The sequence below is a fragment of the Mesoplodon bidens genome (genome assembly GCF_964165515.1).
Source record: "Mesoplodon bidens genome assembly, chromosome: 4".
Classification (NCBI taxonomy): Eukaryota; Metazoa; Chordata; class Mammalia; order Artiodactyla; family Ziphiidae; genus Mesoplodon; species Mesoplodon bidens.
The window spans coordinates 67,561,922-67,588,908 of record NC_138160.1 but is presented as its reverse complement, the minus strand read 5'-3'; the positions used below and the strand labels follow the sequence as shown (position 1 = coordinate 67,588,908).

At 33.8% G+C, this 26,987-nt stretch overlaps 1 protein-coding gene across 7 annotated transcripts in view; it reads right to left on the bottom strand.

Annotated features, from left to right (window-relative positions):
* Window positions 1-26,987, bottom strand: part of XRCC4 (X-ray repair cross complementing 4) — a 368,161-nt gene that overhangs the window by 317,994 nt on the left and 23,180 nt on the right. For all 7 annotated transcript variants that reach the window (XM_081231084.1, XM_081231083.1, XM_081231088.1 and 4 more), the window contains exons 2-3: window positions 24,341-24,489; window positions 17,134-17,309 (exon numbers count right to left, since the gene is read on the bottom strand). In XM_081231084.1, coding sequence (XP_081087210.1) covers window positions 17,134-17,309; window positions 24,341-24,479 — 315 coding nt within the window. In that variant the 5' untranslated portion in view covers window positions 24,480-24,489. The remainder of the gene's footprint in view (window positions 1-17,133; window positions 17,310-24,340; window positions 24,490-26,987) is intronic.

Sequence of the window (26,987 nt, the reverse complement as noted above, 5' to 3'; positions counted from 1 at the left end):
ATCGTATTTTAAATGTACATTGTAAGGATAAAGACAAAAAGAACTATATACAAATAGTGCACTATATTTAGAAAATTTGTTTTTCACTGGGATATAAGTAAACAACTCTGAAACTACTTTACATTTACACTAGGACTGAGTAAATAAGTAAACATATTGTGGATAATGAAAGCCAGACTTTTCACTGCCAGAGGAAGTGGCAAATAAGCAAGAGGGGAAGGCTAGAATAAACTCTGTGACACTGGGTTGAACTAAAGGCTTTTAACATATACAAATGGAGAAATGCAGATGTGTGCCCATATATTTATAAGTTTACACATGTATTTGCTAGCTCTGCTAGTCCACTGAGAGGACCCAGAAGCAATGGCACCGCAGTAGCAAGAAGCCCAGCTAGTATCCAGATGTTGATTATAAAATGTAATCTTAAATAAAAGGAACTATTGCTCTTTGGATAAATGGTTGATTCCAGGGCTGAGTCAGGAAAGACAAGATGAGCCTGGTACATCTTGCAGTGCCAGAAAGTCAGGAAGGGCTCAAGGTAATGGAGACATATCTCAAAGACCTGAAAGTTGATGAAGTTCCCAATGGCAAAATCGAGGACAATTTGAGCAACAAATAATGAGAGTAATTTAACCCACAGAATAAAATAAATGTACTCATAAGATTATACACTCATATAAATAAATAATTGAATAAATAAATGGAAGAGAAGAAACAGCTTTTCCTTACAGGAGAATTCCAATTAATGAAGAATTCCAATTAATGAAGTAAAGGAATGATGAAACTAGAAAATCATAATTAGATATATCAGACTAATAACTGTTGGAGACAAAAATCATCAATGCATGTTAAAATTAGTGGGTAAAATTATGATGAAAAATAGGATATTTGTATACTCTCAAAATTACCTAAACACAAGATACTTATTAACAACAAAAGGAAAAAATAGCAAGTTTTCAGTGGAAAGAAACCTGGCAGACACTCCCTTAATCAAGTATTCAAAGTTAATATCACTAGTAATAATGCAGATAGATAACATGTACCTCATAATATGTTGCATTGAGAAGGATAGAACATCATTTCTTTGATATTCTTGTAGAAATCCATAAATTCAACCTAACCATGAGAAAACATCAGACAAAATAACCAGCCAGTGTTCTTCAAAGGTAGGAAAACCAAGACTGAAGAATTTTCACAGACTAAAAGATAATGGAGACCATCAAATGCAATGTGAGACACTTGTATTCTGGACCAGGAAAAAAAACTTTAGTGAGCATAATGAACTGAAATGTTTGTTTCTCCTCAAAATTCATACATTGACGCCCTAACCCCTTCTAATGTGATGGTATTTGGAGGTGGGGCATTTGGGAGGTAATTTGGTTTAGATGAATTCACAAGGGCAGGGTCCCCTGATAGGATTAGTAACTTTATAAGAAGAGGAAGACATATATACTCTAATATGTATAAAATAGATAACTAATAAGAACCTGCTGTATAAAAAAATTAAATTAAATTAAATTAAAAAAAAAAAAAAGAAGAGGAAGAGATTAGAGCTAGCTCTCTGTCCACCACGTAAGAATACAGCAAGAAGGCAGCCGACTGCAAGCCAGGAGGCAGGTTCTTCCCAAGAACTGAACTGGATGGTTCCTTGATCTTGGACTTCCCATCCTACAGAACGGTAAGAAATAAATTTCTGCTGTGTAAGCCACCAGTCTATGGTATTTTGTTATGGAAGCCAGGGCAGACTAAGAGTGGTAAAAATGGGAAAATTCAAATAAGATCTGTAGATTACTGTGTCAATGTTAATGTCTTGATTGTTAATAACTGTACCATGATTATGCAAAATGTGAATATTAGGGAATATAGAGTAAAAGATATGCAGGAATTCTCCTTAGTATTTTTGCCACTTTCTCTATAAGTCTAAAATTAAAGTGTTAAAAAAGATAGCTGTCAAAAGATATAAATTGATCAAGAACCATAACAAATCAGGAAAAACATCATTATAATCCACCACTATCGTTCTAGTCACATGGGCATATCTCCACTATTGGACTGGTTTTGGATCATTTGTAGCCAGAAATATCACACCCTCTCCAGAAGCTGCACAAATAAAGCAATTAATCTTTAATTGTTATAATGGTATACCTTTTTAAACAATTATTTTTTTTGCATGCTTCCTGTTTTGAATAAAAATTATTTACTATGGGGCCAATTTTAATCAACGTATGTTATGTTACTATACCAGAAAATTCAACAGAGAAAACGAAGCTCTGGATCCACCAGTAAACTTACATCTGATAGAGCATACAGTATAACAATAACATGTGTTTAACAAGGCTTCTCTGAGGTCAAGGGAGTTCTACATCACTCCCAATTTTTTAATCTCCAGACACATCAAAAGTGAAATCAAGATTACAAAAATTATATCATCATATTTAAATTGATTTTATTTATAGTGTGCTTCAAATGATATAGCTTGAAATGGGATAAAATTTTAAACTGGCATAAAGAATATCTGCTAAGACAATGTGTATAAACCCATTTATAGATAATATCAGAAATATATGCTGGAGGCCCTTCTGAATACAAGGCATCAACCTGATGGGACAGGTCACAAACCATACAATTCACAGTTAACAAAGATCTGCACACACACATCAATCTTACTGCCTACAGCCATAAACTCTGGGTGTTCTCATTATTAGCCTATATGAACTCAGTTTTTTCATCATTAAATAAAGACAAATGACTTGCTGAAACCCATATAATTAGAAATAGATACAAGACTCAAGACAAGATCTCAAGTTCTTTCCATTATGCCACATTTCCTCTCAACAAAAGGTCACTCCCAAGACATCCAGATTTGCTGGAATTTCAAACTCAGCTAAGACATGGTCACTGCCCTCAAGGATTTTACTGTATAATGGAAGAGACACCCAAGTAAATAATTAATAACAACAAATATTTATAAAGTGCCTATTATAAGCAAGAACTGTCCTAGAAAAAGTATACACACACACACACCTATACACTAATTCATTAAATCCTTACAATCACTAAGTCAGGTATTAGTATTATTTCTGAATTACAAGAGAAAAACTGAGGACAAACAACTGAATAAGCTGCCCACAGTCCCACACCTGAGATCCAAATCAGGTCATCAGGCAATGGGACAGTAGCATGTCCAGAATGGGTTACATAGGTGCAGTAGGCTATAAACTGTTTTAGTAGTGAATTTTTAAAGTATAAAAGTATAGCCTTTAAAAAATGTATAATAGTTTCAAAGTCATTTGAACAGTACTTCTCTCTCTATAAACTTCCTAAATTCAATATTTTTTGAAGAGGTACATACAGCTATACTACACTGCATCTCTTCCAAACCTAACCACTGAAATATCCTACGTGGTCTAATTATTACATTAGTTATGATTTTTTATCAACATTAAAGATTTCTGTTCTGCATTCATTTTTAAAATACCTAGTTTTAATATCAACTTAATTAGCAATTATGTTCCACAATTTTTCCTGCTAATACAAAAGTATGTACCACCTTCATCATCATCATTACCATCTGATTTTACATGTTCCTCAAATATTTTAGATTCTATTAATTTTCTCAATTGGTTATTTACCTACAATTTCAGGATAGTAACAGTCAATGAAAATCTGATTCTTGACTGAATTTCATAATAAACAATTTTCTTCTAGAAATAAAAAAGCAATGCCTATCTAAGAAAACAAACAACTGAATGTAATTTGATTAAATTGATAAAGAAGACCGTAGGTCTTTATAGCTTCAGAAAATCAAGTTGTCTAAGTATAACTAATTTTAATTTTTTCTATGCAATAATTTAAAACAGTATTAAGAATGTAGGTGATTGTAAAGCAATTATACTCCAATAAAGATGTTAAAAAAAAAAGAATGTAGGTGACCTAAAAATATTTTGCAAATTTAAAATTCTGAAGTAAGAATGTCAAAGGCCTAGAATCACCTTAAGTACTTTATCCTTAGTAGACTCAAATTTTAAATGATGATAACTTAATGACTTAGTTAAAGCTGGAGTGTCATGAGAATTAAAAGAAAATCCAAATTCAAAAAAAGTAACTAAATAATGAAGATTATCACAACTTGGGTGTCTTGATAATCTTCTTCCTAACCTTAGTGTCTTAAGTGCATGGCATGATGCAATGCATCATGATACCTAGAAGACCATGCCATCCTACCCAGGGGGGAAATACCATCTCAAATTTTAAAAGTTTCTGTAGGGGCAAAATAAGCAACAGATCTAAGAGACATTATCACAACATGTGATCTAACTTAAGGTACTGTAATTGACAGACAAAGCTAACATGCTACACATAATTGCAAAATTCTTCATTTTACTACCCTCTGTAGAAAGAATGGGAATCAGATAAGGGAGTTGGAAGTCTTTTATCTCAATAGGGTGTAAAATTGGACCTAAAATAAATGTTCTGGTCCTCTTTAACAGAGCTTTAAAAGGCAAGACCCTAAGGATTACACTGTTCCATCGTAACTTAAACTGTGTCCCAGAACAAAACAAAAGTTCATAGAAATACAAAAATATGCAGCACCAAGTAAGATTTACAATATTTGGCATCCAATCAAAGATTAGCAGGCATGCAACAAAAAGGGAAAATATAACACAGAAAATATGATAGGGCAGAAAAATCTATCAATACCTATGCCAAAATAATACAGGTTACCAAATTAATGGACAAGGTCATTGAAAGTGACTATAATTTTATTCCATATATTCAAGAATGTAAAAGAAACATGGTAAGAAGAGTTAGAAAAGACATTAAATAGATGTAAATCAAACTTTGATGAAAACCACAATTTCTGAGATAAAAGATACACTGAATGGAATTAACAGCATATTACACATAGCAAAAGAAACAACTAGTGAATATGAAGACAGAGCAATAGAAACTATTCAAAAATAAAAATGGGGAGAAAAAAAAGAAAGGAAGAAAGAAAAGAGGCTCAAGGAGCTATAGAACAAACTCAAGCAACATAATATATATGTATTGATATATATAATTGGAGTCTCCAAACAGGAAGGAAGGGAAACAGAAAAACTATTTGGATAATGACCAAATTTTTCCAAAACTGACTAAAAATATAAACTAACAGATCAAAGAGGCTCAATAAAGATAAAAAACTACACTAAGGCATATCATAATCAAATTGTTCAAAGACAGTGATAAAGAGAAAAATCTTAAAAGAAGCTGGAGAAAGAAGGCACATTGCTTAGATACGAACAATGACAACTGACTAGCCAGAAGACAATAGAGCAACATTTTTAAAGTACTGAAAGAAAAAAACTGTTAACTTAGAATTTTCTACCCAGTGAAAATATCTTTTAAAAAGAAGAGTGAAATACAGACTTTTGCAGATTCACAAAACCTGACAGAATCCATCACAAGCAGACCTTCATGAAAAGAAACATTAAACAAAGTCCTTCTGACAGGACATAAATAATATTTCATGGAAAACTGGATCTACACAGAATAATGAATTGCTCCAGAAGAGGTAAATTTGTGGGTAAATATAAAAGACTTTCAAAATATTTAAATCACTTTAAAAGACAACTCAGAATTCTGATTCTGGACAAGATGGAGATAGCTCATTACATTCTATTACTCTCACTAATTACAAACAAAAATCCTGAAAGACTTAAAGCAACTATTAAAAGATTCTTTAAGGTAGAGAAAAGAAAGCAGATTTACTAGGAACCTTGGAACTTGAGGAAAGACTGGCAGAAAGTTCCCTGGTTGGTTTTGTTTTGTTGACTTTCATATATCCAACCTGGATATTAAAGAAGCCTGCAACATGAAAACACCAGTGGGTACAAATAAACAAAAAGAAAAACTACTTCTGTCTGGCTGTGGTAAGTAGAAAAGGGTAGCCAGGAAAGGCAGAAGCCTTTTGCCTAAAACCCTTCCCCTCTCAGTTCAGGCTAAGAACCCAGAAGAAACATGCCTATCCCCATCCTGATCCCAATCCTGTACTAAAGACAGGAGGCTGTAGGTGGAGCCTAGTCTACCACCCTCACCCTGAACTCAGAAGGTGAAGTCCCTTCCTCTCTCTGCTTGGGGCTGTGGCCATGGAAATGGTGGGCAGGGACTTAACATCCAGCCATTCTCACTCTGCACTAATCAGGTGGCACTCTTCTCCCCAGTACCACAAACATACACCATGATCAAGTATATTCCAGGAATTCAAGGCAAAAGCTCAATCTTTGTAATCCACCATATTAACAGTCTAAAAAAGAAAACTCATATGACCATGACTTGATACAGAAACAAGCATTTAAGACCATTCAATATCTATCCATAATAAAACCAATCAGCAAACTAAGAATAGAAAGAAATTTCCATAATCTGATAAAGAGCATTTGAAAAATAAAACTACAGCTAACAGCATACTTAATGGTGAAAGCCTGAATGCCTTCCCCCTAAAATGGGGCATAAGGCAAGGATTTCTGTTCTCACCACTAAAATTCCACATACTAGTTTCATGTCCTAGCCAGTGAAATAAGGCAAAGAGAGGAAATAAAAGGCATAAATATTGGGGGGGGGGGAGAAAAGGAAATAAAACTATACCCACTGGCAGACATTATTATATAAGTAAAAGATACCAACAAAATTACACACATATAATAAAACAACAACAACAAAACACTCTAGAACAAATAAGGAAATTTAGCAAGGTTGGTGATTATAAGGTCAACACAAAAAAATAAACTATATTTATATATGAGTAATGGAATTATTGGAAACTCAAATTTAAAAAAACAAAACCATTTATAATAATTCCAGAAAGACTGAAACAACTAGAAATAAATCTAACAAAACACATACAGGATCTGTGTGCTAATAAACACTACAAAATACTGATGAAAGATATCAAAGAAAATCTAAAAAATACTGTGCTTATGGACTAGAAGATTCAATTGTGGTTTTTTTGTAAACAGAGTAAAGCTGCTTTTAAAATGTATTTGGAAAGGCAAAGAAACTAAATTATCTAAAACAACATTGAAAAAAGAATAAAGTTAGAGGAATTACACAACCTAATTTTAAGGCTTATAATGTAGCTACAGTAATTATGACAGTGTGGTACTGGTGGAGGGATATACATATAGATTCATGAAACAGAATACAGAGTCCAGAAATAGACCCACACAAGTACAGCCAATGATTTTTAATAAAGGGGCAAAAGCAATTCAATGGAGAAAGGAGAGTCTTTTCAACTAATGGTCTTAGTTCAACTGGACATTTATACCCAAGAAAATGGACCTTAACCTAAACAAAAGTGAACTCAAAACAGATAACAGATCTAAATGTAAAACATGAAACTATAAAACTTTTTTAAAGAAAATCATGGAAAATCTTCATGACCTAGGGATAGGTAAAGTGTCCTTACACATGACACCAAAGAATAATCCATAAAAATAAAAAAAATCCACAAATTGGACCATTCATCAAAAATTAAAACTGCTCTACAAAAGACCCTATTAATAAAATGAACATACCAAGGCTTCCCTGGTGGTGCAGCAGTTAAGAATCCACCTGCCAGTGCAGGGGACACGGGTTCGAGCTCTGGTCCGGGAAGATCCCACATGCCGCGGAGCAACTGGGCCCGTGCACCACAACTACTGAGCCTGCGCTCTAGAGCCCGCGAGCCACAACTACTGAAGCCTTCACGCCCTAGGGCCATGCTCTGCAACAGGAGAAGCCACCTCAGTGAGAGGCCCACACACAGTAACGAAGACCCAATGCAGCCAAAAATGAATAAATAAGTAAATTTAAAAAGAAAAAAAACCCCTCATTTCAACCTCCTAGAAACTTCTGGTTTCTTCTGCAATTTCTCTTAAAAAAAAAAAAAGATGTAAAAAAAAAAAAGAACATACCAATGATAGACTAGAAGATATTTGCAAATCACATATCTGATAAATAAATGCAAACAATGCAACTAAAAACATGGGTAAAATTTGAAAAGACTCTTCACCAAGAAGGTTATACAGATGTCAAATAAGCACATGAAACCAACAGCCTTAGCCATTAGGGAAATAGAAATTAAAGCCACAATAAGGTACCATACATACCATGCCTATTAGAATGGCTCAAATAAAAAATACAGACAACACTAAGTGCTGGAAAGAGTGTGGATCTTTCATACATTTCAGGTAGGAATATAAAATGGTACACCCAATTTTGAATACAGTTTAGCAGTTTCTTTATAAAGGTAAACACATACTTATCACACAACCCAGTATTCCCAATCTTAGATATTTATCTTAAGGTGGAGATCAGCGAACTCTTTCTAAGAGGACCAAAAGTAAATATTTTAGTCATTACACACCACAGTGTCCTGTTGCAGCTATTCAACTTTGCCATTATAACACAAAAGCAGTCACAGACAATACACAAACAAATGGGCACACTTATGTCCCAGTAAAACTTTACCAAAATGGGCAGCCGATTTACAGGATATAGTTTGCCAATCTCTGCACTAGAGAAATGAGGACTTATATTCACACAGAAACCTATGCATGAATGTTTAAAGCAGCTTTGTAATAGCCCAAAAGTGGAAATAACACAAATGTTCTTAAGTCATTAATGGATGAACAAACTGATACAGTCATACAATGGACTACTCAGAAATAAATAAAAATAAATTAGTGATATTTGCAACAACTTGAATGTCTCTCAAGGGCATTACTATGCTCAGTGGGTAGAGGAAGCTAATCGCAAAAGGCTACATACTGTATGATTTCATTAATGTAATATTCTTGAAATGACAAAAGCGCAGTAATGAAGAACAGATAAGTGTTTGCTGAGGGTTACATTGGAGAGCGGGTACAACTATAAAGGGGTAGCACAAAGGACCGAAGAGGTTTCTTTGTGATAACAGAACAGTTCTGCACCCTGATTGTGGTAGTGGTTATATGAATCCATACATGTAATAAAATTCATATAACTATAAACACACAAAAATGAAACAAAAAAGCATAACAAAAAAACAGATTACTTGTAAAAAGTAGCAAAATCTGTATAAGGTTTGTAGTTTAGTTAATAATATTGTGCCAGTGTCAATTTCCTGCTCTTAATAATGTACTATGGTTATATATTGTTATCATTGGGGAACCCAGGTGCAGGGTATCCTGAACTCTATGTATTATTTTTGAAACTTTTTGTGAGTCTAAAATTATTTCAAAATAGATTTTAAAAGTTAATTGGCTGTTAAAAACACAAATTATTATACTATATTGTGGAGTTTATAACATACATATCAATAGAAGTAAAATGTATGACCAAAATAACATAAAGGCCAGGAGAGAAAAAATGGATGTATAATGTGTGTGTGTATATATAATGTATATTGCTATAAGAGTTTTAAACTATCTGTAAAACAGTATATCACTTCAAGGTAGACTGTGATAAGGTAAAGATACATGCTATAAACTCTAAAGCAAGCTTTAAAATAGCATAAAAATGAGTTATAAGCCAACCAAAAAGATTAAATAGTATCATAAAAAAATACTAAACTAGTCCAAAAAAAGACACAATAAGAGAAACAAGGAAATAAGGTGAAACAGAAAGAGACAGCAGATTTTAAAACCATCATCAATAATTACATAAACTGTAAATGCCCTAAACACCCCAATTAAAAGACACAGATGGCCAGATTGGATTAAAAAAGCAAAATCCAACTATATATTTCTTAAAAGAAACCCAATTTAAATAAAGACAAAAATAGTCAAAAGCAGAAGGATGGAAAAAGATACGCCATGCTAACTCCTATCAAAAGAAAGCTGGAAGTGGATTTTAGATCAAAGAATTTTAAGTGTTAGAGGGTCATTTCATAATGATAAGGGGTCAAATCATCACGAGGACAAGACAAACCTTAATGTTTTGCACTTTATAACAAAGATTCAAAAATACATGAAGCAAGACCTGATTGTGCTTCAAGGAGAATAAACCAATCCATAATTACAGTTACAGATTTGAATACATTCTCTGTCATTGGTGCAACAAGTAGATAGAAAATAAGCAAAAATATAGAAAACTTAAACAAGCTCAACTGACTTGATCTGACATTTATAGAACAATCCACCAAACAACAGCAGAATAAACATTTCTTTCAAGTGTTCAAAGACCACTGAACAAGAGAGACTATATCTGGAGCCTCAGTATAAGTCCAAATAAATTTAAAAGTTTAGTGGCTGCCTGGAGCCTGGAGAGTAAGCAGAGTGAGGAAGAAAGGGGCTAATTGGGGATTGACCTCAAAGAGGCACAAAGGAACTGTCTAGAGTAATGAAAACTGAATTTTACATAGGTACATTTTACTGTATGTACACTACACCTAAACAACAACAACAATAATTTTACTTGATCTTGACAGAGACCTGGATTCTACCCTACCTGACTTACTACCTGTGCTTTCCTTAGGAACTTGCTTATGCTTTTAGCAAATGTTTCCTCACATACAGAGAGTGACGATGCCAACGCCACATGATGAAGCGAGAGTACATGTTAACTGAAAAGGAGATTAACTGAAAAATAATAAGCAAATATTAATATTAATACTCAAAAGTTCTCAGAGCATAGTTTTTTTTTTTTTTTTTTTTTTGCTTTACGCGGGCCCCTCACTGTTGTGGCCTCTCCCTTTGCAGAGCACAGGCTCTGGACGCACAGGCTCAGCGGCCATGGCTCACGGGCCCAGACGCTCCGCGGCATGTGGGATCTTCCCGGATCGGGGCACGAACCCGTGTCCCCTGCATCGGCAGGCGGACTCTCAACCACTGCGCCACCAGGGAAGCCCAGAGCATAGTTTTTACATGCTACTTCCTACTTCTGTTTTTACTCTAAGTTGTTTATTTTCTGAAAAATCCTGGAATAACTGAAAAAATTAAAATATAATGACTGAGGTGTTTCTTATAAAAGAAGAAAACAGTTTAAATCAAAGCAGAGCAATATGAAAAAAGAAAAGGAAAATGAGTTCTCAAATACAAAGCTGTATAACTAAAAATTAATTTTTTTAAGTAATAATTCTAAAGTCTTTTCCATGACTTAGCTACAAAACATATACTTTGATCAGGACTTCTGCACCACTTACATTACTGATTTAGTTCCCACATTCCAAAAGGTCAGGAATTATAAAGCGTTTAATACAAAAATGGCAGACGTATGTATACAAATACTTTTATCATGGAAATAAAGAATACTACAATTTCTTTTTGAGGCATTCAAGCAACACATTTGCAACCCATACTCCCACAAACCTGAAAATCATTACTATTTTTGACAAACTCTTTGGCAGAGTACCATAACAAATGCTCCAATTCTGATACTTCATCTAGAAATACCCATTTGATTTCAAAGTCCCCCAAACCACAGGGACACATGGCAATAATATAGGATTTTAGACTGCTGTTTTTAAAAACAACTTTGACTGCTTTGGGCTAACTTATTTTACTTCATTTTTCTATATCTGAGAAATGTAAGTTAAATAAATGTAGGGAGGTTGATTGAACTTTTTTAACTTCCACTTAAAAAAACAGTTATGATATATAGTAAGATACAAACTAACCTATATCTTACTATATGTTGTAACATTTTTTAAACAACTGAAACAATTATTTATAATGAAAATTCTAGAGAAAGACCCTTGTAACAATAAAAGTAAACCCTTCTAAATGATTGAATGACACTTCAATCTCTCCTAAACTGTAACATGCAGAGATTGCTCCTTGTCCCTCAATATCCACCTTCCCCTTTTTACACAGTAATGAAAATTTCTGGGCATAGGACACAGCTGAAGATCACACTTCACAGATTCCCTTGCAACTAGGTGAAGCCATGTGACAGTTCTGGACAATGGGATGCAAGCAAAAGTAATGCATGCAATTTTACAGTGATGGTCAAAGAAAATGCATGTGTGCTTTATTTTCTCTTTAACTCAGTCTTGTTGCCTGAAAGGTGAGCATAACAGTAACAATGAGATAAAAACTCCTTGTTAAAAATGGTAAAGCAACACGATTGAAGAAGCCTGGGCCCCTGCATCATAAAATCATTGTATTAACCCAGGCCTGCCTATTTGGATCATTACATCAGAGAAAAGCAAACCTCCATGCTATTTAAGTCATCAAATTTTCAGGCTAACTGTATCCGAAGCCAATATCTGCTGGTAGGGTCAGGAGAGAGGAAGGGAGAGAAATGCAAAAAGACTTTATTTTAATTCTAATAGAAACCTAAAGCCAATTTTCATGTGTATGCTTATAGTGTGTGTGGGGGGGTGTGTGTATGTGTGCTTATCATGTTTAATTTTCTTTCAAACCTCATGGCTTTCCTTCATTAGGACTATTTTTGGAAACATAAAACTGCAGTATGTTAGATGACCTGGAATGAATCCAAGAAATCACTTCAAAACTTTATAGATGAGAAAACAGACATATGAGCAAACTAAACTATGAACCCAGGGTTACTCTTTTTTTTTTAATTTTTGAATTTTATTTAATTTTTTTTTTATACAGCAGGTTCTTATTGGTCGTCAATTTTATACACATCACTGTATACATGTCAATCCCAATTGCCCAATTCAGCACACCACCACCACCCCCCACCCCGTGGCTTTCCCCCCTTGGTGTCCATATGTTTGTTCTCTACATCTGCGTCTCAACTTCTGCCCTGCAAACCAGTTCATCTGTACTATTTTTCTAGGTTCAACATACATGTGTTAATATACGATATTTGTTTTTCTCTCTCTGACTTACTTCACTCTGTATGACAGTCTCTAGATCCATCCACGTCTCAACAAATAACTCAATTTTGTTCCTTTTTATGGCTGAGTAATATTCCATTGTATATATGTACCACATCTTCCTTATCCATTCACCTGTCGATGGGCATTTAGGTTGCTTCCATGACCTGGCTATTGTAAATAGTGCTGCAATGAACATTGGGGTGCATGTGTCTTTGTGAATTATGGTTTTCTCTGGGTATATGCCCAGTAGTGGGATTGCTGGGTCATATGGTAATTCTATTTTTAGTTTTTTAAGGAACCTCCATACTGTTCTCCATAGTGGCTGTATCAATTTACATTCCCACCAACAGTGCAAGAGGGTTCCCTTTTCTCCACACCCTCTCCAGCATTTGTTGTTTATAGATTTTCTGATCATGCCCATTCTAACTGTTGTGAGGTGATAACTCCTTGTAGTTTTGATTTGCATTTCTCTAATAATTAGTAATGTTGAGAAGCTTTTCATGTGCTTCCTGGCCATCTGTATGTCTTCTTTGGAGAAATGTCTATTTAGGTCTTCTGCCCATTTTTGGATTGGGTTGTTTGTGTTTTTAATATTGAGCTGCATGAGCTGTTTATATATTTTGGAGATTAATCCTTTGTCCATTGATTCATTTGCAAATATTTTCTCCCATCCTGAGGGTTGTCTTTTCATCTTGTTTATAGTCTCCTTTGCTGTGCAAAAGCTTTTAAGTTTCATTAGGTCCCATTTGTTTATTTTTGGTTTTACTTCCATTACTCTAGGAGGTGGATCAAAAAAGATCTTGCTGTGATTTATGTCAAATAGTGTTCTTCCTATGTTTTCCTCTAAGAGTTTTATAGTGTCTGCTCTTACATTTAGGTCTCAAATCCATTTTGAGTTTATTTTTGTGTGTGTTAGGGAGTGTTCTAATTTCATTCTTTTACATGTAGCTGTCCAGTGTTCCCAGCACCACTTATTGAAGAGACTGTCTTTTCTCCATTGTATATCCTTGCCTCCTTTGTCATAGATTAGTTGACCATAGGTGCGTGGGTTTATCTCTGGGCCTTCTATCTTGTTCCGTTGATCTATGTTTCTGTTTTTGTGCCAGTACCATATTGTCTTGATTACTGTAGCTTTGTAGTATAGTCTGAAGTCAGGGAGTCTGATTCCTCCAGCTCCATGTTTTTCCCTCAAGACTGCTTTGGCTATTCGGGGTCTTTTGTGTCTCCATACAAATTTTAAGATTTTTTTGTTCTAGTTCTGTAAAAATGCCATTGGTAATTTGATAGGGATTACATTGAATCTGTAGATTGCTTTGGGTAGTATAGTCATTTTCACAATATTGATTCTTCCAATCCAAGAACATGGTATATCTCTCCATCTGTTTGTATCATCTTTAATTTCTTTCATCAGTGTCTTATAGTTTTCTGCATACAGGTATTTTGTCTCCCCCCAGGGTTACTCTTATCAAAAAAAAATTAGGTCTTTTATACATGGCTCATGAATGAAAATGTTTTCTGAAGGAACAGAGCAAATTATGAGAGAAGAAGAGGAAGACATTTTTAATTAAGATGTATTATTTGCATGACAAAGTATATACTGCAAAATCCATATGAACTGCGAAAGGCAGGGGGAAAACGGTGACACAAAGTACATGATAATCTCTTGAGTAGGCGACAGTACTTATAGTGAAGAGATAATGAGTTCTAAGGGCTTGTACTAGAGTATGCTGTCATCCAGAACAATCTACTGCCAACTGAAGTGTCCTGGTGATGGGGCAGGAAGGGTCCCAGAGGTTTGTACTGTACGGAGAAAAAGAGTTAGCGTCCAACTGGCCATTCAACATTTATCCCAATGAGAATTAAGCTAAAATTAAAAGTCTATGTTATCTGTAAGGAAAAGCCAATGAGAGCAAAAATGAAATTTTGAGTATTATGAACTCAAAAGCAATCTCATGAAAATTATGGACCCATCCCTCAAAAAATGTATATAAACATCAACATATACATTATACATATTAAATATTTCATTGCTTTGGAAATGGACAATTAAAACACAAGGTAATATTTCAAAAAAAACAGGTCTTCTTGAATATAAAAATTAGTAGTTACTTCTCTTTTAAAAATAGGAAAAAAATTTTTGATAGAAATGTAAATTTCAAATAAGTCATATGACTTGAATACTCAAAATGTTCAAATTATGCAGCGATCTTCAACACAGAATTAGACAGATAAAACTTCTTGAATTGATGACAACAAATGCCCAAAAACCCTGACTCTAAGAGGTATGAAACTGGTAGCAAATGTACTTAGAACTCATGGAATATTCTTTGTCATGGGAGAGTAACCTTATATCAACAACAAAACGTAATTCACTATAACCTTTTGAGGTGAATCTATGTTTATTCTTTTCTTCTAAGTGTAAGAGGTCATTTTTGGCAACAATCAGACATCTGTGTCATCAAGGAATGGATTACAAACTCCTTTTAAAGTTTTAGGTCATCCAAAGCAAAATTAGCCTTAAAAAGTATTCTGCCATGTTTCCAATTGTCTGCATATTTTTGCCAGCAGATGAATTTAAAAGATACTGTCACTCTAAAATTCAATTTGCAGAAGCACATCCTACAGCACTAGAAGATTCCCACGGAAATTTGGCCAAATAAACTTGTGATTTTCATCTGCATCCGTAAGGCTGACTGTAGCACCTCATACTGAAAGTTTTTTCTCATTCAAACATCCAAAAATATCTCTCAAGTAAGCCAAGTCATGAACTCCTCCTCATCAAACCATTCTGAAAGTAGCCTTTCTTTTTCTCATAGGCAAATTAATAAATGAATAAATAGTGAGGCAGGTATCTAAACTGCATTGTAGTGCTTTAGGGCATATTTGTTAGGGAACCAACACTCATTTGCCTTACTAGGAATCTCTTACTCTGTTTCTATTTTTTGAGAAAACCTGTTGAAAAGCTAGTGGTTCAAGCCTTTGGCTCTGATAAAGTTGATTAATATCAGGGTAGTAAGCAAGCTATCTTCCAGGATTATTGTCACGGTTTTTGAGTCTGATACATGCCAAGCCAATTGTAAACAACTGAAGTCATGAGGACTTTCTTCACCAAGGCAGCAAGTTCCAATGTATAGCTAAGCATGGCAAGTACTCCATCCAAACCCTCCTTTTCACCATGTCAAAGATACCAAAAGCCTTTCAAGTACCCAAAAGTACTCTCACGCTCTTAATTTGTTATGCACCAGTGTACACAAAACATATGAAAACCAGAAACTGGAGGCATGAAATAATGTTAGTCATTACATACATATGCTTGTTGAGTGGGAAATGGCATTATAACCAATTTGACAATGATCTGCTTCAAAATATTAGAAGAAACAGTCAGCAGTTCCATAGTATATAACATCATTTGATTGTACTTGAGCCACAGGAAAGAGCACTTTGCGATAAATAACAAAATTTCAATAGTCAGTTCAAACCTTACCCTAATTTAAATTATCATCTTAAGAACCTCAGCTTATTGAAACTTACATAAATTGGCAGCTAAGTACTATTAGTATGTATCTTCTAAACAATTCAGAATAATTCTAAATTTTTCAGAAATAATTACTGAAGCCAGGCTCTCTGTATTATTCTATACAGGATAATATATATTTCAAATTAATGATTCCATCTGTTGCTTCAAATGTTTCTCTAATTGGTGAAATCCCTTTAATCATTCTGAATTAAAGATTTTTTTTTAAAAAGAATTTTTTAAACTCGATTTAGTTTCAGCACAAACTGTTCAATAACTGTAAACTTAAGAAAGCTTGGGTTGAAAGTTATTTCTTTCTATTTTAATACTTCTAACTTTGATAATATAAATAAAATACCTTAATTTCTAATCAAATGTCTTACTACACTTATCTATATAATTTTGTAATTGCAAATACATGCTAATAAAGAAGAAAATAGGTTATAATTATTAAATATTCAAAGAAAAATATATTATTTTCTTTCTCAAAAATCAGTATTTCCCCAAACTCATTTCAGTAAGCCTTGTCTCACGGTCTAAAACTTCTGACGCCACTTTTCATACTGCTCATTCATGTAATTATCTCAATAATACTTAGTCTTAAAGCATTAAAAATGAAATATATTTTCCAATAATTTTTTTCACAATTCATTAATATAAAGCATTTAATGATATAACTTTGAAGCATTCTTCCACTTGGAAACCAAGTACTTTTTAAACTTTTGTTTCTGAGCTATTCTGGGAATAATATGCTAGTTACTTAAATAATTTCTCAATAAGTATTCTCTAACATTTTACCAATTATAACATTATGGAAAGTTTTACTTACTGAAACATCTTTCAAGTTTTTCTCAAAGGAGAAGTGGCAAGACTCTTTCCAAAAATTAAACTTGTATGTGTCAGTTGGTCCTGCTCCTGACACCAATGCTTTTCTCAGTTCATCAACATATTTCTCTTTTTCCATTGCCATGTCATCAGCTTCTTGGGAAATCTCTGATTCACAAACTATGAGAAACAGTAATAAAAGCCTTATTTACTTGAAAATAAATTCTAAACCTAAGAATAAACATATTTACCTGTTGCTACTAATTTATTACTTATGTAACAGAAATTTAAACAAAAAGTAAAATCAATGTCTGCACCACACATTTTTAAGTCAAATTATACCTTTTAACTGAACTAGCAATTTTTGAGACATTAATTTAGTCTCAAATCTCATCAGAAAGCATTAGACTCCTTGTGTTCTTTCTCTGTCCTCAGATCAAATACATGGATTATAAGTTACCAAAGAAACAACCATCTTGTGTACCTGCTCTTAGGTCATAGCAATTATTTCTTATAATGATTAGTAAGCTCAATATTTTAAAACATCTTTCTTCCTTGCCTCAATTATTAAAGAGATTAAATAGTCTATAGTCTATTTCTCACTCACATGGGCAGAGTCAAATTAAACTAAAAATGGAGTTCATTCTTCTCATCTAATTATGTGCCAACAATAAAAACGGTAGATGAAGGGAGTCGATGAGGAAGGAAAGGGAAGGGAATTAATATTTATTGTCTCCTCTATGGCTTGCGTTATATTATATATCTGGCTTCCAATTCTCTCATCTAGGTACATTTAAAACTGATGTTTTACTCATCCATAGAGATTTTTAATTCAATAATTACGTGTTCAATTTTAGATATCCTCTGTTTCTTTTTCATAATATCTTGTTCTTGCCACACCCTTATTTTCAATATTTGAAGGATTTAAATATATTTAAGATCTCATTCAGATCACTCTCTTTGCGTGGTTCCTAGGGTATGAATGCCATTTCTTCTAGCTGCTGACACATTCTTGCTCTGCCTTTTTTCCTTTCCTGCTTTGTGAGGTGTGAACATGACTCTCCTCTAGCCAGAGTATCAAGTGCTCTGGACAGCAGAAAGTCTTCATTTAAGACGTTACTTATTTATTTTATTTATTTTTTAAAATAAATTTATTTATTTTATTTTATTATTTTTGGCTGTGTTGGGTCTTCACTGCACGTGGGCTGTTCTCTGGTTGTGGTGAGTGGGGGCTATTCTTCGTTGTGGTGTGTGGCCTTCTCATTGCGGTGGCTTCTCTTGTTGTGGAGCACGGGCTCTAGGCGCGCGGGCTTCAGTAGTTGTGGCACGTGGGCTCAGTAGCTGTGGCTCATGAGCTCTAGAGTGCAGGCTCAGTAGTTGTGGAGCACAGGCTTAGTTGCTCCGCAGCATGTGGGATCTTCCCGGACCAGGGATTGAACCCGTGTCTCCTGCATTGGCAGGCAGATTCTAAACCACTGTGCCAGCAGGGAAGTCCTTCATTTAAGGCTTTAAATGAAGGTTACTGGTTGGCCTTTCTTGTAGTCCCTACAGGTTTCACCAGTTCTGGTCCAGTTTTGAAAGTTAATTTCTTCACTTGGTTTTTACACTTGTGGCAAATTTAAGGGAGCTCAAATTTAAACCCCCCACCCTCACACTTATATAACACAGACAGGATTCTGATTTCTGTTAGGACTTTTAATTTACTCATAACCCTTCGTGACTACTCTGATTCTACATCTCCAAGCCAGAGTAATTTTTTTGTTTGTTTTTTTAAAGATTTTTCTAACAGGATCACTTCCAGGTTACTTTCTTTATCTTTAGAGATAAAGAAATTCCTTAAGAGGCCTGCAGTCTCAACATGCCACTCCACTCAGGTATTACAACCACAGTCACTTAGATGTGTAACTAGTTCAGATATTCCATGAACTTATAGTTCTTTAGTTCCCATTAACCACTTCGGTTTTCAGATACCTCTTCACACATGGCACCTGGGGATTCCCTTTCTTAGATTCAAAGGCTGCAATGTGTCTCTTTATTTGCTTTTAAAATTACAAGATTTAATCTAATATTTATTTGGAATGTACGTATGGTTGGGTGGTTTCCTGTATCAACTCAGGATACCACAATGATGAAAGACTCATAGGGTTCTATACTTTTTTACTTAAAGGTTACATTTATCTATTTTATTCCTTACAACACTGAAAGATAGATATTCTCATTTTACAAATGATAAAAGTGAGGCTCAGAGAGATCAAGTAATGATCTAGGGTCATGAAGTAGGTAAGTGGTAAAACTGGGGTCATACTTATATCTCTCTGGTTGTTCTGGTTTGAGGTGAAGCAGAGATATGGGACATTAGCTAAATTATTTACTTCCATAACATTAAGAAAACACACTGGTATGAAATAATATAGAAACAATAAAATCTTGATTAAAGAATCCCTAAAAGGGCTTCCCTGGTGGCGCAGTGGTTGGGAGTCTGCCTGCTGATGCAGGGGACACGGGTTCGTGCCCCGGTCCGGGAAGATCCCACAAGCCGCGGAGCGGCTGGGCCCGTGAGCCATGGCCGCTGAGCCTGCGCCTCTGGAGCCTGTGCTCCGCAATGCGAGAGGCCACAGCAGTGAGAGGCCTGCGTACCGCAAAAAAAAAAAAAAAAAAGAATCCCTAAAAATATAACAGCTTTTCATAACATTGGTCCATGTGCTATCAAGGGTCTAGAAGCCCCATGACAGGCAATGAGGAAGAGAGTCTGGGAATGCATCCATATATTTTTCCTGATCAGTTTTTGATAAATTCTAATATTGAAATATGAGTCTCAACACAGCCTTTGAAAAAAGGTAAGAATAAAAATATTCTTGTGTAATTTTACAGCTTCTAAAATACTTCAACATACTTTTTTCTCTCTCTGAAGCATATGCATATTTAAGATGATCACCACTATCAAATCTATTGACCTTTCAAATACCCTATTAACTCTTCTGAAAAAACATAAAAGTAAGAAGGCAAATGCATATTATCTGAGGAATAATTTCATATTTTGTGTTTGGATAATTTTGAAGAGTTATAAGTACCTAGAGAGAGAGAAATTACTTCTCAGAGAAATAGGAAATAATCTGTAGAAACTATCTTTAATGCAACTATAGAAAAACTTATAAGAAAACATGAAAAAAAATAAATGATACAAATGAACTTCTTTACTAAATAGAAAGAGACTCACAGACTTCAAAAACAAATTTATGGTTACCAAAGGGGAAAGGTGGGATAGAGGGGATAAATTAGGAGTTTGGGATTAACATATACACACTACTATATATAAAATAGCTAACCAACAAGGCCCTACTGTATGGCACAGGGAACTCAATATTCTGTAATAACCTATATGGGAAAAGAATCTGAAAAAGAATGGATATATGTATATGTATAACTGAATCACTCTGCAGTACACCTGAAACTAACACAACATTGTAAATCAACTATACTCCAATATAAAATAAATATTAAATTAAAAAAATAATAAAGTATGTCTGATAAAACATCTAGTAAAAAGTATTCTAAATTTCATTACAATGAAAAGATGCCTGTCTGAAAATATTTAATAGAATTTATTGATTCAATTCATTTAGTCCAAAAATGCTTAATGAGAGTCTACTATGTGCCAGGCACTATTCTAGGCACGAGGGATACAACCATTAGACAGACAAAAATGCCAGGCTTATGGAGCCTTGATTCAAGTGCTGACATCTTAGATAACCTTTCAGATACCCTCTTAGTATGTTACTCCATCTATGAATGCTGCATTGGTTAGTGTTTCAAAATATTTCATTCTTGACAGGAAAAAAACATGTGAAAGGAAATTATTTCTATTTATGCCTCTCCTTTAAAAAATATGTTTTGTAAAAAAAAAAGGTATTAGTTTAAGAAGAAAAATTTACTTGAACATTTCCTATAACAGTCAATATGAAATTCTGACTGCCTATTTAGAACTTCAATCCTAGAAAAACAAGTTGGTCACCGGTTTTGAATTTTGTGCTGCAGGAAGCACAGCTGTAAGCAGTCAAAGCTCCTTTAAAAACTTCAGTGACCACGGATAAAAGCCATGGAAATAATAAAATTCAGCAAGGATACAGATGAGCAACATAATATGGCATAAAAAGTGAGCAGGCCAAGATGACCAAAAAACAAGGAATTGTTCTCGGATAGGAAGGATCCAAGAAAGCATCACTTTAACACCATTTGTGGGTAGGTGAAGATATAAGTAAGGAAAGAAAATTCTTTACTTTGGATCCTTATGTATAATGAACCAAAAGACTGCATATCCTAAGTTTGTGTCAGAGCTGAGAAGACACACAGACTTAATAAGTCATCATATCACGGACCCACTTTTCTACTTCATTCTTTAAAAATCCTTTTTCTACTGAGCTCTGTCACATAATCTCCATATAGGTCACCAAACATATCAGTGTTTAGAACAAATATAGGTGGATATAATTATTTGATAATAAATGCATTAAAAAGTTTAATTTACTCTTCAATGAACTTTACTCCAGAGATGGGTGATATAAGTTTCTTACCGCTGACTGCAATTCTTATGAAAGTCAAATAACAGTCATCGATCATTAACCCACTTTGTGACTTAATCCTGTGATACAACCCTCTATAATGCTGAAGTGATGATAGACCACATGATAATTAGACCCCAAAACATTCATTAGATAAAACATTGCTAATGGAAAAGAAATCAGTGAGTTTAGTGTGTGGGAGATTAAAAGGAACCCCACATCCTTTTAATTTCACTCAAATGAAAAGAGAAAAAAAATTATCCAAATTGAAGGTTGCAGAAATCAAAAAGTTGTACAAAAAACAGGATGAGGTATAGGAAGGAAATTCATTTTCATGTTTCAATTATTTAATTGTTTCAATATTCTTAATTATTTTATTGTCTATCTATAAAGTGCCAAACTAAATTATATTTATGTATAAGACTTAACTAAACATGGAAACAATATTATATTATTTGGTTACGTATTTTGTCCCTGAAATTCACACAAGTGAGTAATAAAAGGCATTAAACATTTGTGAGATTTAAAACTTCAGTATCTTTGAAAATAAATGACCAGATCCAGTGCACTATAAAATTTTCTGTTTGAAAGCTTGTTCAGTACAGGAAGCCAAAATATTAACAATCCACCAAGGGATACAGAAGTTTGATATCACATTTTTGTCACACTAAATTTCATTAGCTGAAAAACAAATGGTAAAACATACTGCATTTATGATCAATGCCAACAAGTAAATATGAAACTGGAGTTTTCATTAAAATATATGCTAACTCTAAAATGAGTAGTTTACTTTCTTCTTTTTCCTAACCAATTTTATATATTTCAGGCATCCTTTCATTCTTTCTTTCAGAGAATATCCATCAAGGCATGTATGTCCTATGTACTAATAGAAATACTTATGAACAGTGGTTGGCAAATCAGATGTGTCCTTTGCTCTCAATGAATGTAGGCTAGTGAAACAATATTCATGTTAACAACATTAAGAACAACTGCCAGCACATTTTGTATGACATAAACAAAATGTTCCATAAATTTAAAGTTAACTTAAATTTCTGGTTAAATTAAGATTTAAGAGTTAACCACAGTATTCTTTTTCTTTTCCCAGTCCTTAATGGTATTAAAAAAAATTCAAACAACGTAATATTGTTCTTTGTCTTGGTGAACGAGGTTTACTGACTACATCAAAATTTAATATTTTTCTTTGATAATTAAGGCCCTTAAAATACCTCAAGGTCATCCGTCTGACCATAACTTCTTGTTATACAGAATAAACCATTGGTTAATTGGAAATATCTAAGTTATAAATTCCTTACATACAACCAACCACATCACCTAGGACCTGCCTCCTGGGCTGTGCTGTTGGAACTGTTCTTTTCTCCCTGAAAACTGGCATTAGCCTACTGCCATTGTCTTCAACCCTGTGTACCATTTACCCCAAAACAGAGTTATTGTCAGTTGGGTATACCTTCACCAGCATACATAGAGCTAACCTGACAAATTTTCCTCCAGTTCTGCACTGCAACAACAAACCAACAACTGAATTCTCTTACATAGAAATTTACAGCTTAAATAGATACCATAACAGGTACTACAAACATTATCCTTGAAATTTCTTTATTTTACAGTAATACTTATATTACCATTCCTCATTCTCTGTCATAAAAAAATGAGTAATAAAAACCAAAACCCTGTAAGTACAAATTCAGTTTGACTATGTTGTATAACAGAATTTGTAATACTCAAGAAGAAAACAAAACTTCACAATGTATTGTGATTTTAAAAGGTGATAATAATTATTACAGTAATAAATTTTAGGGGAATATTTCAAAAGTTGATAGAAGATACAAATAGCACATAAATTAACATGACAAAATTATTTTACCTAAAACATCATTTACAACATAACTCTAGAAATGACTATTTCATAACTGTAGAAATAGCTTTTTAAATCTTTCAATAAAACACTTTAGAAGTATATTATCAACAAAACTTTGCTATATGAGTAAAACATAATTCTAGATATTTTGACTTTATATCTGCAATGTTCCATAAATGATTTCAGGGTCATTAACCTCTTTAAAAAGATTATTACCAAAGATAAAAAAAGCAAAAGTCTATTTCATAAAATAACAGCCAAAATCCCATATATGGGTTTGAACTTTGGTTTACAAAGTTTTAGGCTACTAGTTCTGCTTCATTTTGTTACAAATGTAGTACATGTTCACTGGAAAATAATTCAACAATGTAAGTATATGAAATAAAAAGAAAACCACCATCACCCCACTCTCCCAAGCCTTGGCCCAGCCAATCCACCTTCCTGTGCCTCCCAATATTTCCCTGGGGTCCTAAGAAAAGATACATATAAAAAGTACTATTTATGTTTTGTATAAAGAGATCATTTTAAAAACTCTGACCAACTCCAAGAACTATGACTCAAATGGTTATTTCTCTATCCTTCTATTAATTACTTACAGAAAATAATATTAATATTACAAATCTGTGTGTAAATCAGACAGCAGTAACAAGTAAAAGCAATCATGTTCCTCTTAACCAATATCTATTAAAGAAACACTTTAATTTGAAGTATCACTGAGGACTGAAGAATAGCACATTATTGAAATTTTTCTTTAAAAAATTCGCTTTTAACATTACCTGTCCCAGTCCATGCTGACTGCCCATCAGTAAGTGTAATAACAAAACCAGATCCTAGTGTTTTTTCCCAAGCAACTTGTAGAAAATGAATTATATCAGGTTCAGAAGCAAAATAGATTCTGCTTACTTTTCTCTCCATTTCTGATCACCTGTTATAAAAGAAAAAAAATATTTTTGCAGGAAACTGTGACTATCAAATAATGATGCTTTCTGTACTGGTCTCTCAGCTATACAAAGCACCAAGGAAATAAGTAAAACAAAAAGCTATATAATAGCCAACCATCAAACTCAGTAAATCACAGTTCTGTTCAATACTGATTCACAATTTTTACAGATAAAAGCAGAGGCTCATAAATGATTTGCCCAAGTTGTGTAGCTGAATAAAAAAGACCATCTCCAACAATATGAAGATCACATTTTCCCCAAAGCCTCTTTCTCTATGACAAATGGTCACAAGAACTTGTGTGAGTGATCTGGGAGTAATCTCAGGATTGGAATCTGATTATAATTAGTGAGGATAAATTGGATCAAGTTCTTAGTCTATCTGGAGAAAGACTGTGTAAATGAAAAAGGAGAGTAGCATAAAGATTTGGAAAAGAAAATCTCAGAACCCAAGAGTTGGCCATACCTATCACATCTTCTCTAAGAAAGGGGTTCCCAGGACTCACTCTGTCCACTGAGATAGAAGTACCCTGTAATGGAGATGGATTATATCAAGCTATTAGAGCCTAAGGCTAATAAACTTTTTGCATTTTTAAAACTTTATATTGAAGTATCATATCCAGGCAAAATTACAGATATCTAAAACCTAACTTGGAAGTTTTATAATTGAGCAAATCCATGTAAGCAGTACCTAGATCAGGAAGCAGAACATTACCACCCCAGAACTCATTCTCACAACGCCCCTTTTCCAGTCACTGTGTCCCCAAATAACCACTTTCCTAACAGATTAGAATTTTGAGTATCTTTGTCCTTTCATGTAGATATAATCATACAGCACATTTTATTTTGTGTCTGGCTTCTTTTATGGAACATTACGTTTGAGAAATCCTTCTTAGAATTGTAGATCATGCTCATAGTTGTATAATATTCCATTATGTGGGTATAGTACAATTTATTTATCCATTCTACTAGCGACAGGTTTTTGAGTACTTTCCAGGTTTTGACTAGCATAAATAGTGCTTCCATAAATACGCTAGCAATATCTAGGCTTTTCTGTTGGGCATATACCTATGAGTATATACCCATGAGTGAAATTTCTGGACCAGAGGATATGCATATGTTCAGTTTTAGTAGTACACAGCCAAAAACTTTCTAAAAGGTTTGCACCAATTTACACACTTGGTATGTCAGTTCTGATCACTCCATGTCCTTACAAACATTTCTCATCTTTTTAATTTTAGCCATTTTGGTGGGTATGTAGTATTACACAATGGTTTATTCACATTTCCCTGATGATTAATGATGTTGAGTCCCTTTCATATCTTGATTGTGCATTTGAACATCCTGTTTTGTGGAGTATCTGTTAAATCTTGCCAATGTTTTTATTCAGTTGTATTTTTCTTATTGACGTTCTTATTGATATATTATTTTCTTTTTGTTTTGTTCTTTACTTTTTGGATTATGAATCCTTTTACAGATATATGTACAGTTCTGCCATTCTGTAAGTTATCTTTTCATTCTCATAATGGTATCTTTGGATGAAAAGAAATTTCCAATTTTCATGAAGTTAAAATTTATCAAAATCTGTATGTTATAGTTATACTTTTTCTGTACTACTTAAGAACTCTTTAGTCACCAAGATGTTCTCCTATGTTTATCTAAGAGCTTTATAATTGTACCTCTCACATTTAGAACTGCAATCCATATGGAATTGATTTTTGTACATCAATTGTCAGGAGGGGTCAAAATATATTTTTTCCACATGGATATCAAATTGACCAAGTATTATTTATTAAAGACTACCCTTTCCTACTGCAATGCTGTTACTTTTGTCATAAATCATGTGACCGAATATGTGTACAAGGTTCAATTTTTGTTTTGTTCATTCTTTGCAGATGAGCAATTTCAAATATTATACATTTGGCTTGTCAAGGTTACACTGAATAGTGATTCTGTTACTGTGATCCAGCACATTTATAATCCCTTGCTGACCCTGCCATTTAAAAGTTTAATAAACCTCCCTTCTGAGTATTAAAATCATTTATGTAAAATGTTGAGCAGAATAAGCTCAAGCATAGACTTCTGTGGCCTGCCATTAGAAACAAGCCTCTCTTAGACATCAATCACTACTACTAGGTGGGTGTACTGCTGATACCTCCATTTAAGTCACAAGGATATCAAGATGGTCCTTCGTAAAACCTACCTACTCTGCCAGTCTAGGAGTGCTATTAAAAAAAAAAAAGAAAAGAAGGGAAGGGAAGGGGAGGGGAGGGGAGGGAAAAGAAATTAAGACAGACCTTTTCTTAGTGATCCCACTCTCATTTCTAATGATTACAGGTTATTTTTCTATTAATTCAAAAACAATTCTTCCAGTAATTCACTCTAGAATCTTGCCCAGATTGACCTCAAACTTACCAGACTGCAATATGCCACGTATTATTTAGTTCAAAGCAAAAAACTATATTTTTTCTAATACTGGTATATC